General features: G+C 43.9%; 1 protein-coding gene across 5 annotated transcripts in view; it reads right to left on the bottom strand.

Moving 5' to 3' along the window:
* The window catches only part of IL31RA (interleukin 31 receptor A), a 1,058,288-nt gene that overhangs the window by 260,889 nt on the left and 784,110 nt on the right, over positions 1–13,289 (bottom strand). For all 5 annotated transcript variants that reach the window (XM_085631330.1, XM_085631336.1, XM_085631333.1 and 2 more), the window contains one exon: positions 7,645–7,858. In XM_085631330.1, the coding sequence (XP_085487456.1) occupies positions 7,645–7,858 (214 nt within the window). The remainder of the gene's footprint in view (positions 1–7,644; positions 7,859–13,289) is intronic.

Below are 13,289 nucleotides of genomic sequence, written 5' to 3'. Positions count from 1 at the left end.
CTGCTGTTGGGGTGGCTTACCTATAATTCATGCAGTGTGTGTAAGCATTGCACACAGGAATGTGTGCCATGTCTACTCTTTGCACCAAGACACGCAGCCTGCAATGGCAGTTTTTCATGATCTGGGTGAAGGGTCCCTAGCGTGGCACAATTTGGACTACAGCCCTAGTGGACCCTATTCAGTCCCAATGCCCTGGGTACCAGGGGTACCTATTACTAGGGACTTACAGGGGACTGAAGTCATGCCAATAGTGAAACAGTTTTAAGGAAAGAACACTGGTACTGGGTACCTGGTTAGCAGGAACCAAGTACACTACAGTCAAAGGTGCATCAATACCAGGCAAAATGTTGGTGGTACTGCAACAATTACCCAGCTTCCTACACCTTGCGCCACGCAAGGTGACGCAGGGCCACGCAAAACCTAGAATGAGATTGCACGGTATGTTTGAGTACCGCAATGCAGTGCAAGTCATTGCCTTGGGTTACTCTGTCCTGGAAAGGCGTTCCTTGGACACAGCGTGGGTGTTCCCACACATCCACCTATGGATTTTGGCGCATTCCTAGATTTACCACGACAGATAAACCTGGGAATGCATCAAAATGCTACACCTTCCCGAGGGAGGTACAACAAAGAAAAAAGTGCTCCATTCTGTGCCACACTTAGAAAGAGAAAATGCTTCTGATAGAGGCGTAGTTCGACCTTTTGCCACCTGTGGCGCTCCCTGTGTTTGCTGCCCTGCGGCGGCCGCATGTAAAAGTGGGGGCGGTGCTGGTAATTCCTGCATTTGCCTCCTCGCAGCGGCCGCAGGAGTGGTTTTTGTGTAGGAAGGTGCCCTTTCCTGCACAAAAACAATTGTGTCTACAACGCAGGCACCCTTACACCAAGGGTGCCTGCATTGGCACAAGGAATCACAATGTGTGCCAGCACAAGGAGAGGACAGGAATGCACCATGCAATGTTAAATATGGTGCATTTGTACCCTTTTCCTTTTATGCAGAGAAGTGCAGTGCAGCAAGGTATCTTGCTGTTTTGTGTTGCATGAAAGTATGATTAATCTGGCCCTTAGTTTGGGCAGGGAGCCTCAATGAGTTTAAGAGTGAAATATCCTACAACAGCTTATGATACCCCCGCGGTGCAGCTGAGGTGTTTAAAGTGAAGTTGTGACAAATACTTGGGGGCATATTTGCAACAGGCAGCGATAATTATCGCTGAACTTGTATACCGCATTTTTTTCTATCGCTGGAATATTTCGCCAGGCTAGCGTTGTATAAACAACGCTTAGTGCGATGGCGATGTATATTCCAGCGATAGCGCCCTTTTCCATGGAACATCGCTGATTTTCCAGCGATGTTCCATGTAAAACGGCGATATGCTTGATGATACGACCCTTTGGTCGTATCACATGAATCCACTTCCCATGTTAGGTATGCCTTAGTCAGGAATTTAACAGGCATTAAATTCCTGCGTTAAGGCATACTTAGTGCGATTAAAATAATCGCTTCCCTGCATTGTAAATATCGCGAAGCTGCCTTCGCGATATTTACTCATGTTGTTTCCACAGACACGCCTACTTTGCATCTCATTAGCGATGCGAAGTTAGACATGCTGGAAACGGGAGCAAAATCAGCAAAACACGCGCGATAGCGTGTCTTTGCTGATAAGGCGATACAATTATTGCTGCAGCTGAGAAGAGAGAGACAGAATGCGCAGGTGGGAGGAGCGCAGAGGCGCACTGTGGGGGTAAGTAGTGACTAGGGTGGCGCGGGTGATGTGGCGACTCCTGACTCGGTGACACACAGGGGTTTGTAGGCGGGGGTGGCTGGTGACAGATAAACCTATGTATTCATAATTGCTGTGTGTTAGAGGTGCATGGAGGGAGGGTGGAAATGGTAGGGACTAACGTAGATACATCGACTATGTAATTGTCTATTGCTGTCTTTGTTTCAAATAAAAAAATGATTAAAAAAAAAAAGAATTATTGCTGCAAAAGCGGCGATAATTTTTTAGCGCCGCATTGTTAATATGCCCCTAAGTCATTTTTATCGGTTGGTTAATAAAAGTTGCACATCATCTGTTAGATTTTGTTAGTTGTGTATGCGCAGCTCAAAATCCTTGAATCTCCCCATGCCTAAAAAACAAAAATGAAAGTGTTCTTCTATAATGTAACTGATGTTCATGTAAAGAACTCCAATACCTTCGGGTCGAGTTCGAGCTATATAAAACTGCAAAAGAAAATCCTCTTTCCACTATGAGAGCATGCTTGGTGTGCCCCTCCTGGTCACAGGACAGATCCAGGATTCCTCATTGTCAAGGACTGGCCTAGGCACACATGCTTAGATTAGCATGATGTTAGGGTCAAAGTAAAAGTCAGGTTACTTCAGGAAATATCTATCAAAAGCTCCTGCAAAGCAGGGTGCAAGCAAAGCTGCAGCACTGCACTGTGTGGAAGGGAGAGTGATGAAAAGCATGTGTTGGGATAGAAAAGACCCTCGCACGGTGACCGACGTGTAACCCTGCCCTGAGTGCCCTAGCTGCAAAAATGTCTGGATCCCTGGTGCTGATTTTTGTTGTCATGGGCGAACATGGATCATGCATGTGCACCATGACATAGGTCTGTCTCACAGATTGCAGTCTTTTTGGGCCTCGAGGGGCACTCAAAGAGCTACCTTCATAGTGCCTTTGCCAGGAGTTAAATAGCATGGGGGTGGCAGCATATCGAGTAGTGATCAGCAGACATGAACAGGCCTTTTTACCTGTGTCAATGAAGTGAGGCCAACTCATGTAAAGTTCCACTGCTGTGTACTTCCTTGGCCTACATCAAGTTGGTATATAGTGCTTTTGTTGTATGCATGTTTTGGGTGTATGTGTGTCTGAGAATGGTATAATATATGGAAGATTTTGGGTTCCATTTTGGGAGACCTAGGGCTGGCTAGAGAAGTATGAGGGGGTAGAGGAATACCCCCTGACATATTTGTAGTTTGATTAATTCCTGTAAGCTGAATGGGCCACACACTGGAGGAAGGAGAGTCAGGTTCTTAAGTACACTTCAAAGAGTGCTCTTTGATTCAAGGAGAAGTCACTGGAAAGGGGTCAGGCCACATCTCAAGAATGAGATGGAGATGATAAGAGAATCAAAAGAGTAGGGCTAGTGCCCTGGAGTAACCTTTTGATACACATCACTGTGGCTGACATCCAGGTGCAAACCTCTAGTCATTCCCATGGCCTATGTTGTGGGGATATCCGATTTAGAGTCTGCTGTGAAAGACTACTTTCTGGAGGAAAGGTAGCAGAGGAGAGGGCACTTAACAAACTTCAAAGACTCATGCCCGAAAACACATTTGGTGTCTGAAAATGGACTAAAAGAAGGGAAGTTCGAGACCCCCAAAACTGTCAACTGTAAAACAGCCAGACTGTGCGAGGAGGACAACCTCTGCAAGACTTCTGCCTCTGACCAGGACTGGAGGCTAAGGCTTGCCAGTCTCCCAGAAGAGTGAGGGGACATCCCCCAGGGACATCAAGATCACCTGCCCCTGGAGCCTTGAGCACCAGTGCCTGCCTACTTCCCAAGACCAGTGATCCTTGTGAGGAAGAAGACAGTATTGCCGGAAGTGAGGCCTGGTGGGGAATCCTGGCAAGAGGATTCCTGTCGAGCGGTGTGAGGAGACATCTGCTGGTGTGAGGAGACGGGTTGCTACCAGCGAGCAGGCTCAATTTGACTACTCCGTATGCCAGAGGGGGCTGCTGTGAAGTTGGCAGAGCTGTTCCGGCCATCGCACATGTGTGATTGATAAGTCTACAACCCCCTAAGCCAGAGGGAGCTGCATCAAAGTGGAGCCTGCTGCTATGCCGATCTGGCTGTCACCCAAGTAAGGAGCAGGTGTGGTAGCCATGTATGCCAAAGGGGGCCATCGGACAAGACAAGGATCATAGCCTGGTTGATGCCATAATTGTGAGGAGAGGCTGCTGTGGTGACCTGTGCTGGCACAAGCCGCAACTGATGACCAGACCCACCAGCTGATGAATACCCCCCACCTGTGCGGAAGAACCAAAGGAGCCTTAATGTTGCATCGGAGGAGGGTTGAGGACACCCAGAAGTGGCCTGTGCAGAGCCACATTTGTGGTACTCACCAGAGGCAACCACCATGCTTGTGAGAGAGACACTATTGGAGAACCCAGTCTGGCAATCCCTGCTGGTGTAGGTAAGACTGATCAAAGGGCCAGACAGCCCTGGGGGAACTGTCTGCCAGATAGCGTTGTGGCACTGCAACACTTTTGACTTTTCTAAGAGAGTCGGAGTGGGACTCCCGAGTCACGGACTGCTAGTGGGCTTAACCTGAATGTTGTCTATAATGAATGGGGAATAACTACTACAACTAGTGAGAGAGAAGTGGGGCTCAGGGGTCTGCCTATTGAACACTACAGCACCGAGCTCTGGGGCTTGGGCTGTGTGCATAGTTTGTGTAGGTCATTAAAATACGAGACACACCCTCTATTTGTCTTTGCTACCTCCAGATTTTTATTTGCGATGTGGAGTATACATTGAGGCATTATAAAGAAAAAAGAGCTCGGAAATGTCCCAATTATGCCCATTTGTGAACTATCCTGCTAATTTAAATTTGCACATCTCCCTGCCATCAAAATTGTTTTGTAATCTCCCCTCTTCAGCTATTTTACTATTTTTATTTCTTTTTAATCCTATTTATAGTAGCTGTTTTTAAATGTTTTAAATTGTGTTAATAGATCTTCTGATAGCGAGTGATACCTAAGGTTGTAAACTATAGGGAGACGAGTAGTAGTGGCGCCGGTAAACACTTCATGAAATTGTAGTATATCATTTCTTGCCGGTTTTGGACGATATTCTGTAGTACTATTAATTACATAAATTTCTGTGTTTTATCATTGTTGTAATTTTTGAATGAATGTTATATTTAATTGTGCTTTTATGGCTGTACAGCCGAAATAACGTTTTTTTGACTGACTGGCATAGTTTGTGTATGCCATATTTCACTTTGTGTTTGTATATGAACACCACTTTAGTCATAAAAGGCATAATTGACTGGACAATCATTAATTGCAGCTATTGAACGTATCTTGAGTTGCGAGTCTGTGTTCACTCCCCTGTATCTACCTCCCCCACGAGAATCCTTGAACTGCTACACCTGCGCTACTATTGAGAGCCAGATGCTAAAGGGTTACTTGGCCTAGTTGTTCAGGATCAATAGTAAGTCAGACCTGGGAACATCAGGAATAAAAGGTCCCAAACCCTACGGTTGTGCCCAGCAGCCTTTGCGTGTCCTGGGGCCCTCTAAAAGGGGGTCTGACAACTTCACACTAGCCTTTTGTCACCCCAGGACCAGGGTGTTCATCTCTAACAGCACTTGCTCGTAAATATAACAACCTTGACCATGCCCTTGATTATTGTTGTATCAGACTGTGGCCAAGATATTGCTATGCCCATAAAAGTGGCAAATGGTGAATTGCACTGGAGCTAGAACACTTTTCAGAATGGGGTGCTGGCCTGTGGCATCTGTTCACTACAATCACAATGCTTTTGAACAGTTTTGGTGTTGAAGCCAGTGATTTTAGCAAATGTGAAAGCGAATTTGAAAAAAAACTTTTGCAGCAGAGTATGAGGTAAAGTTTCATATCCATGTTTGTGTTAAAATAAGACCCAGTTGTGCATTTTGGAATATGAACATATATTATCTACTGGCGGTCGTCAGTAGATAGTTAAAGTTAGGACCGAGTTTCCATAGGAAATCTGAAAATTCTATTTTGAATAACCTTTGGCGCCGGTAGATGAATCCTCGCGAAATTTTCAAAACTAATGGGGCGCTCCGCTCAGCTCCTACCCTTAAAGTCTCGGGGTGATTCGTCAAGCGGGGGCTGAGAAAAAAGGGGGGTCCCAAAACCCGTTTTCCCCATGCATTTTCCCATAGGACCTTTAGTCGAAGGTACAGCCCGAACGGCTGAACAGAATTACTTGAAATTTGGCAAAGAGGTAGTCCTCAGGTCGGGCATGTGCCTTTTGCATATATGGTGTCAATCTGTTCAGTAGTTCCTGAGAAAATTGCATTTAAAAGTACATAAATATCTATAAGCGTGCACCGTGCGCGCACCGTGCACGCACGTTAGGGTGAGCGCACCGTGCGCGAGCGCAATTCTGATTGGTGGTTACATGTCAGTCAACATTCGAATCGGTCGAAATCAGGAAGTGTCGGCCGCCATTTTGTGTGTTTGGTGTATGACAGTGAAAAAGAAAGGTGGAGAACGTGAAAAGGGGGCAGGGTAGAGAGTTCCTGACCCCCTAGCCTTTGTCAGGGGGTCCCTGAAGGACCCCGAAGGGTGAAAAAACCATTTTTTTTCCCAAAAATTCGCGGGGTGCGCGCACGGTGAAAAACCTTCAAAAAAACATTTTAAACAAGCCATTCCATATTACAGGATACAGTCAATCTATAACTATATACATAGGTAGTTTATTGTAAAATAAATATATAAAAAATATAATACATACATAACTTAGCATTTAAAAAACCTTACAAATTCACTTAAAAAACCATAGGTTTCACACACGTTATAGTTAGGAATTAGCATTTAAAAAACCTTGCAAATTCACTTAAAAAACCATAGGTTTCACACTTGTTATAGTTAGCTGGACATTTCACTCGTAAAAAAACAATGAAATTTCCCTGTAGAAAATATAGATAATATATATATATATATATAATACATTTATGTCTCAAAAAAAGATTTTTTGCTTTTAGAAGAACATTGGATCAATGGCGCTGATAAAAAAAAAGTCTCCTGTCTTTTTTAAATATGAGCCCTTCGGGGTGGGCCAGGACCCAGGGGGTAGGTGCTTATATTTTTATCGGGGTCTTCAACATCAACATGTCTTTGAGTCTTTCTTTTAAAATGTAAACTTTTTCAGGCTTGGGTCAGATTTGAGAAAATGCTTCACCATCCAGTCCCTTTGAGGACTGTGAGAGACGCCCATCCTCTGGAAATCCTGCAAATAACAACTGGGTGCCATTGGCATCAGTTCAAAGATCGCTAAGGGGTAATCTTACTTGCTCTATATGCAAATTGAACAACGGGGGGTACAGAATTGTGCCTTGAAGGTTGCTAACAGGTACACAGAAGAGTGCCTAGGAGGAAACAAACCAGCTCAGAAACTAAACCCTTCAATCCAATTCAGTTCTCAAAGTTGTTATGAACAACCCTACGTTCAACTGTATCAAGTGCTACAAAGATGTCCTGCAGCATCAGGAGGCAGGAACTTCCCTCGAGCAGTATTTGAAAGACTTTGGCCACAAACTGAACAGTGGCCAGCTTGGTGTTCTTGGAAGGTCTTTGCTGAGTAGTTTAAGCAGACAAGAGTAGGGCCACAAGCACTCTACAATTTTATCCTGGAATGGCAAACCTTTTACGGGCCAAATATATGCTGAGGCCTCAGGTTCAAATTAACTTGAAAAAGCTGCAGTGGAAAATACAGAATCATCAGGTTAGTTCAATAGGCAAGATGAATCTAAAAATTAATTACTTGCCCTGAACTTCTAAATGGTCAAACTGATGCAACTAACATCAGCAGAGTTACGCATATTTTGCATCACATTCAGGTCTAAAAATGTCAATATAAGCGTACCCTTTTCTCCGATTGATGGAATCCTTAGAGTAGCTTCAGGGGAGTCTCCAGCAGAGTTGTATGCAACTACAGATATCCAGTAAGCTTCTCCAGTAATATTGAAGGTAATTGTCTTTTCTGTGGTGTTGCCCATCAATTTCTGTGCAGCATCGCTTTCAAGAAAGCATTCTGTTCTATATCCAAGAGTTGTGCCAGATGAGGGAAGCGGTAATTCCTGTTCATGAATGGAATGCATACAAAACATAAGTTTACCAATTTGCATGAAGTGAGACTATGGTGTAATAAGCATTTGCCAAATAAACAGTTATGGCATTTTTCTTATCACAGACATAACGTCTCACATACGCCCACATCACCATTTCTATTATATACAACGTTGTCAGACACACAGTGCTCTTGCACAATGGCCATCTTGATAATGGTACTCGTGGTAATGGTGGCAACGGTAATGGAGGTGATGGGGCTAGTAATGGTAGTAGCTGTATTGGTGGTTGAAACAGTAACAATAAAGATGGTAATGATAATGGTGGTGGTAGTGGAGATAAGGGAAATTACAGTGGTGGTAACAGTAATGTTATTGGTGGTGGTAACAGTAATAATGGTATCAATTCTGGTGTGTTAATGGTAGCAATGGTGAGTGAATTAGTGTATGAATGAATGAATGTATGAACGGAGTTGTAAAGAGCAACTGATACCCTATCCTGAACATGGTGCCTCTGGTATTGGTGGTGGTAAGAAAGAAGCTACTTACCTGAAACTAGTTTCCTAATCTAACTGATGTTTTTTTAACAGATTCACATTCTTGAATAATTGCCTATCGTTGAGGTAGGACTCCATGTTAACCTTAAATTAGTTGTAGGATAGTGTAACTTGTCTGCATGGCCTTAAGCAGTGTCACTTTAGTAACAAACACAAATCACTGAAAAAGAGACCAACTTCAGCCAATGAAGTCAGGGTGCGCTTACCTTCACCCCTTCCAGAGGCAACCATTCATCAAATATGAAGAATGAGGCAAAAGGAAGCTTGATAAGTAAGTGTGCCTCTAATAGGGAAAGAGGGAGGGCTTCATGCAAATATACAAAAGATACCAAAACATGAAAGCTGTAGCTAAAGATAAAGTTGGATATTTACAATAAAATGTCGGATCACAGTGTTACTCCAAAACCCTCTGGTTTGCGTTAGGACTGCACTTTATATATTGGACGCTATACATTCTAGAACAAGTACTGTTCTTGTAGTAATTAGGGTTCTGTTAACTGATGTATTGCAATTTACAAATCCATGTAATTGGGCCCACCTTGGGGAATAAATACAAACAGATGAGCACTCACCTGGTGCAGGTTTCCATCTGCCCCCAACATTCTAACCCACAATATAAATACCCCAACCTACATTCTAAACTATCCCGCTATAACCTTGCACTACTTGTTCCAGCCCAATACAATACTTCTCTCCTTTTGGAAAAAAAAAACCTAAAAAAGATCAATACTCCATAAATATTATGACATTAGTAAAGAATATAATCTTTGAGTCTAACAGGCACAACTACTTTTCTCCTTGCTCAAACAGTATTCTTTGTACCATCATCCTGTAATTCAACCCCACAATCATCATTTTCATTTTAAAAATTGTTTACATTACTATTTTCTTGTGTGTCTGGTACATTAATTTCAGGAGCCTGTAGATCAAAGAAATCATGCAAAGAATTACCTACTTCAGTGCAATTTGAAAACATTTCTTGCCCTTGATAAAGCAATACTACTGCACTCTTATTTAACCATCCTTTATCCTTCAATAGTTCTGCACTCCCAGATACTTTCAAAACTTGTTTAGGTGAAAAAAAATGTGATTCACCTTTTTGAACCTTATTTGTTTTTTTCACTAACACCCAGTCCACTTCTGACAATTGTTTTGTTTTTGTTCTGTACAAATTGCAATGATACTACTTGTCTTTCTTCTATTTCTCTTCAATCCTGTGTTTCACTTCTAAATTTCCCTCCACATTATCAGTGACACAATTTTGCATCCCATTCTTATTTATCTTTAGTGTCAGAGACGTTCGACCTACTCTCCCTCTCATCAAGAAGAAAGGAGAATAGTCCGTAACTGAATGAGGAGCATTATTAAAACTAGTGATTTATTTCCTTAAAAACTCTCTCAGGCAAATTGGAGGACAAAGCCATTTGAATGCTGTCCTTTAAAAACCTATTAACTCTCTCCACCAAGCCTTTTGATGAAAGATTATATACAGGTGTTTTTTCGTGTTTAAGGCAATATTCATACATAAAGTCCAACATTTTGTTTTACGTTAACTGAGTGCCTTTATCTGATACTAAGATAGGGTGCCGCTCGCTGAGGAGTCCTTGACCCGTTGTTGCTCGTTGCCTGGTGGAGCCCCGTTGGGCATTGCCTTCATTGGACCTGTGTGCTGGGAGCCCCGGTGGACATTGGAAGAAGACTGGGGAGCTGCTGTGCAGGAGGACGGGACTGCGAGGACCAGCAGGCTGTGCGTGTTCCATCGAGCACACCTGCCGCCTCTTCCCGTGACTCCGCCCCCTGCTGACCGCTGATAACTCCTCGCGGCCCCCGCTTCGCGGGTGCCGCTCGCTGAGGAGTCCTTGACCCGTTGTTGCTCGTTGCCTGGTGGAGCCCCGTTGGGCATTGCCTTCATTGGACCTGTGTGCTGGGAGCCCCGGTGGACATTGGAAGAAGACTGGGGAGCTGCTGTGCAGGAGGACGAGACTGCGAGGACCAGCAGGCTGTGCGTGTTCCATCGAGCACACCTGCCGCCTCTTCCCGTGACTCCGCCCCCTCTATCCACAGTCAGCATAAGACCTGAAGTTCATTACGCGTCAGCGGGACGCGTGTGCGGGACATCACCCGGGACAAAGCCCGGACTAAGGGCGGACCCTCTGAGACCCTCAGAGACACGAGGAGACCGGACCGGGGGAACTTACTAACTTCATTGCCCACTAACCGTGAGTCCTGTGTTCGATACTGCTGGAAATACACCGCATCACTAGTGAGGCATTAGATTCTGGCTTTCTAAGCAATTTGGAATTTGACTATCTCAATCAGAGGAATCCACGCCTACCCACTATATACACCCTACCTAAGATACATAAGGACCTCTTTCACCCACCCGGCCGTCCCATTGTGTCCGGTTGTGGTTCACTACTAGAACCTCTCTGTAAATATATTGATTTCTTTCTGAAACCACTGGCTGAACAAACAACAACCTACCTACGTGATACCATGCAAGTAATTACTATCATTGACCAAAAATCTTTCAACCCCTCGGAACAATTACTTGTCACCTGTGACATCGTATCACTTTATACTAGTATCCCTCAGGAACCAGCTTTAAATGTGATGAGAGAAGTTTTGAATTCCAGACCAGCACCAATGAGGGTACCCACGGATTTCATCATTGCACTTCTTGCTATTGCAATGAAAAAGAATTTTTTCTACTTTCAAGGAAACTATTACATCCAAAAGAAAGGAGTAGCGATGGGAGCTGCATTTGCCCCAGATCTGGCGATATTGTATATGGACAATTTTGAACAGCGTCATATCTTCGATAACAACAACCCCTTCTCTCGAAAAATAGAACTATGGAAGAGATATATCGACGATATATTGCTAATCTGGAATGGCGATAAAACTCAACTTAATGCATTTCATGAATGGCTGAACCAGTGTGATCGGGACATTCAGTTCACTATTCAGTCGGACCCCCTGGTGATACCATTCCTGGATCTAAAAATTTTCAGTGAAGATGATAAGCTCTGTACGACCTTGTACCGAAAACCCACTGAACGGAACTCACTTCTAAGATACAGTAGTCACCACCCCCGAGGTTTAAGAGATAACTTGCCGGTGGGCCAATTCCTACGAATCCGTAGAAATTGCACCAAGAGGTCTGATTACCTAATGGAATCTGAAGATCTTAGCATCAGACTTATCTCAAGGGGATACCCAAAGCGCCTGGTGAAAAAGGCCCAGAAGAGGGCGTGGTTCAATCCACGGGAAACCTTACTAACGGCGAAAGAACCTGCCGCCTCAGCCCATCAAAAAATGATTTGCGTCACTACCTTCTCTACTAGAAGCAACGCAGTGAAGAGGATAATAAACAAACACTGGAGCCTTGTGTCCACTGAAATTGATCAACCATCGTTACCCATGCATTCTTTCAAAAAAGGAATGAGTATTAAAGATCATGTTGTTCATTCTTTTCTTGAAGACCCAGTGGAACCAACGATACAGTCACTGTGGAACCTGCCACCTATTACAGGCCATTTTAAATGTGGATCCTGCAAGGCCTGTCCAACAACGATTCAAGCTAAAACTTTTGCATACAAACATCATGTTGTCACACTTGATTCCCACACCAACTGTAACTCTACTGACGTTATTTATGGGATCCTTTGTCCGTGTGGCTAACTGTATATTGGCCAGACACAACAGAAGGTTAAAGTGAGAATATTACAGCACCAAAGCAGAATTAGATGCCAGGTCATTGGGGCACCTCTAGTCGAACACTACAAACAGGTGGGACACCGCCCAGAACAAATGCAGTGGATTGTATTAGAAAAAACTAGACTGGGGCCAAGGGGAGGTGATATATCCTCTGTACTTACGGTCAGGGAGTGCAAATGGATGATTCGTTTTGGTACAATTAACTCGGGTCTGAATGAGCAGGACCTTAGCAATGCTCAGCTGGCTATTCTTAACACCTAGGTACCCCGGGTTCCTGGGCCTCTTAGTCCTCTGCAAATCACCCTGATGCTGGGTTAGACCTCTTAGAGGGTTCCCCTTTAGGTCCTTGTACTCGCTCACTGTACATCCCTGTGTATTTTGCTCATGATTGATTTTTGTATATATCTTTTGGTTTTCGACAACTACCTCATTTACTAACAAATGTCTATTATGGTGAACCATGGCTTTCTTTTTTACTATTTGTGACGTTGTTCGAGGGCCATAAATACACTATGTGTCTCTATATACACTTAGTCTAACGGTGTTCACTTTTCTGACTATGTTAGACTTTATGTTTATCTTTGTACCCTTCCCTGCAAGGTTCAGTTACTGCTGTTTAATTTACTGACATAACAATTGATTGTGTATTTGTTGTTTACCAATGCATGTTTTGATACGATGTTTTCTTTAATCAGACCCAGATTTGTTAGTCTGTATATGTCCCAATGTTTCGCTTTGACACTGTTCACCTCAGGGGTTAATTGTATTTAATTATTGATAAGCACATGAACATCAAATCAGCAATTATGTGTCCTTCTCCCCCCTGGTTTACTATAATTTTGACTTTAGCTGAAATTGTCGTGAGAAAGCAACTCCCGTTGTCTTTCTTCTAATACATCTTAGACTGCAGGCATCTAGCGTCTGCGCCGCGTCTAGCGTCACGCGGAGCGTCTGCCTATTTACATGCACAAACGGTGCAGTTCTCTGTGACTTCCGAAGAATTACGAGGCGAGTCGGTGTTGCCGCGTCCTACGGTAAGGGTTAAACAAAAAACCCCCGCCCCCACTCCCCTGCTACTGTATGCTCAGTTGCCGAGACTGTTTCCATCTGTCCGGCTGCTCGCTATTTCGGGCTATTTTTAAATCAATTAATTTCCCGTTTTACTC

This window comes from Triturus cristatus, chromosome 2_1, assembly GCF_964204655.1.
Source record: "Triturus cristatus chromosome 2_1, aTriCri1.1, whole genome shotgun sequence".
NCBI lineage: Eukaryota > Metazoa > Chordata > Amphibia > Caudata > Salamandridae > Triturus > Triturus cristatus.
Note: the sequence above shows the minus strand (reverse complement) of the source record. Positions and strands in the feature narration are given on the sequence as shown.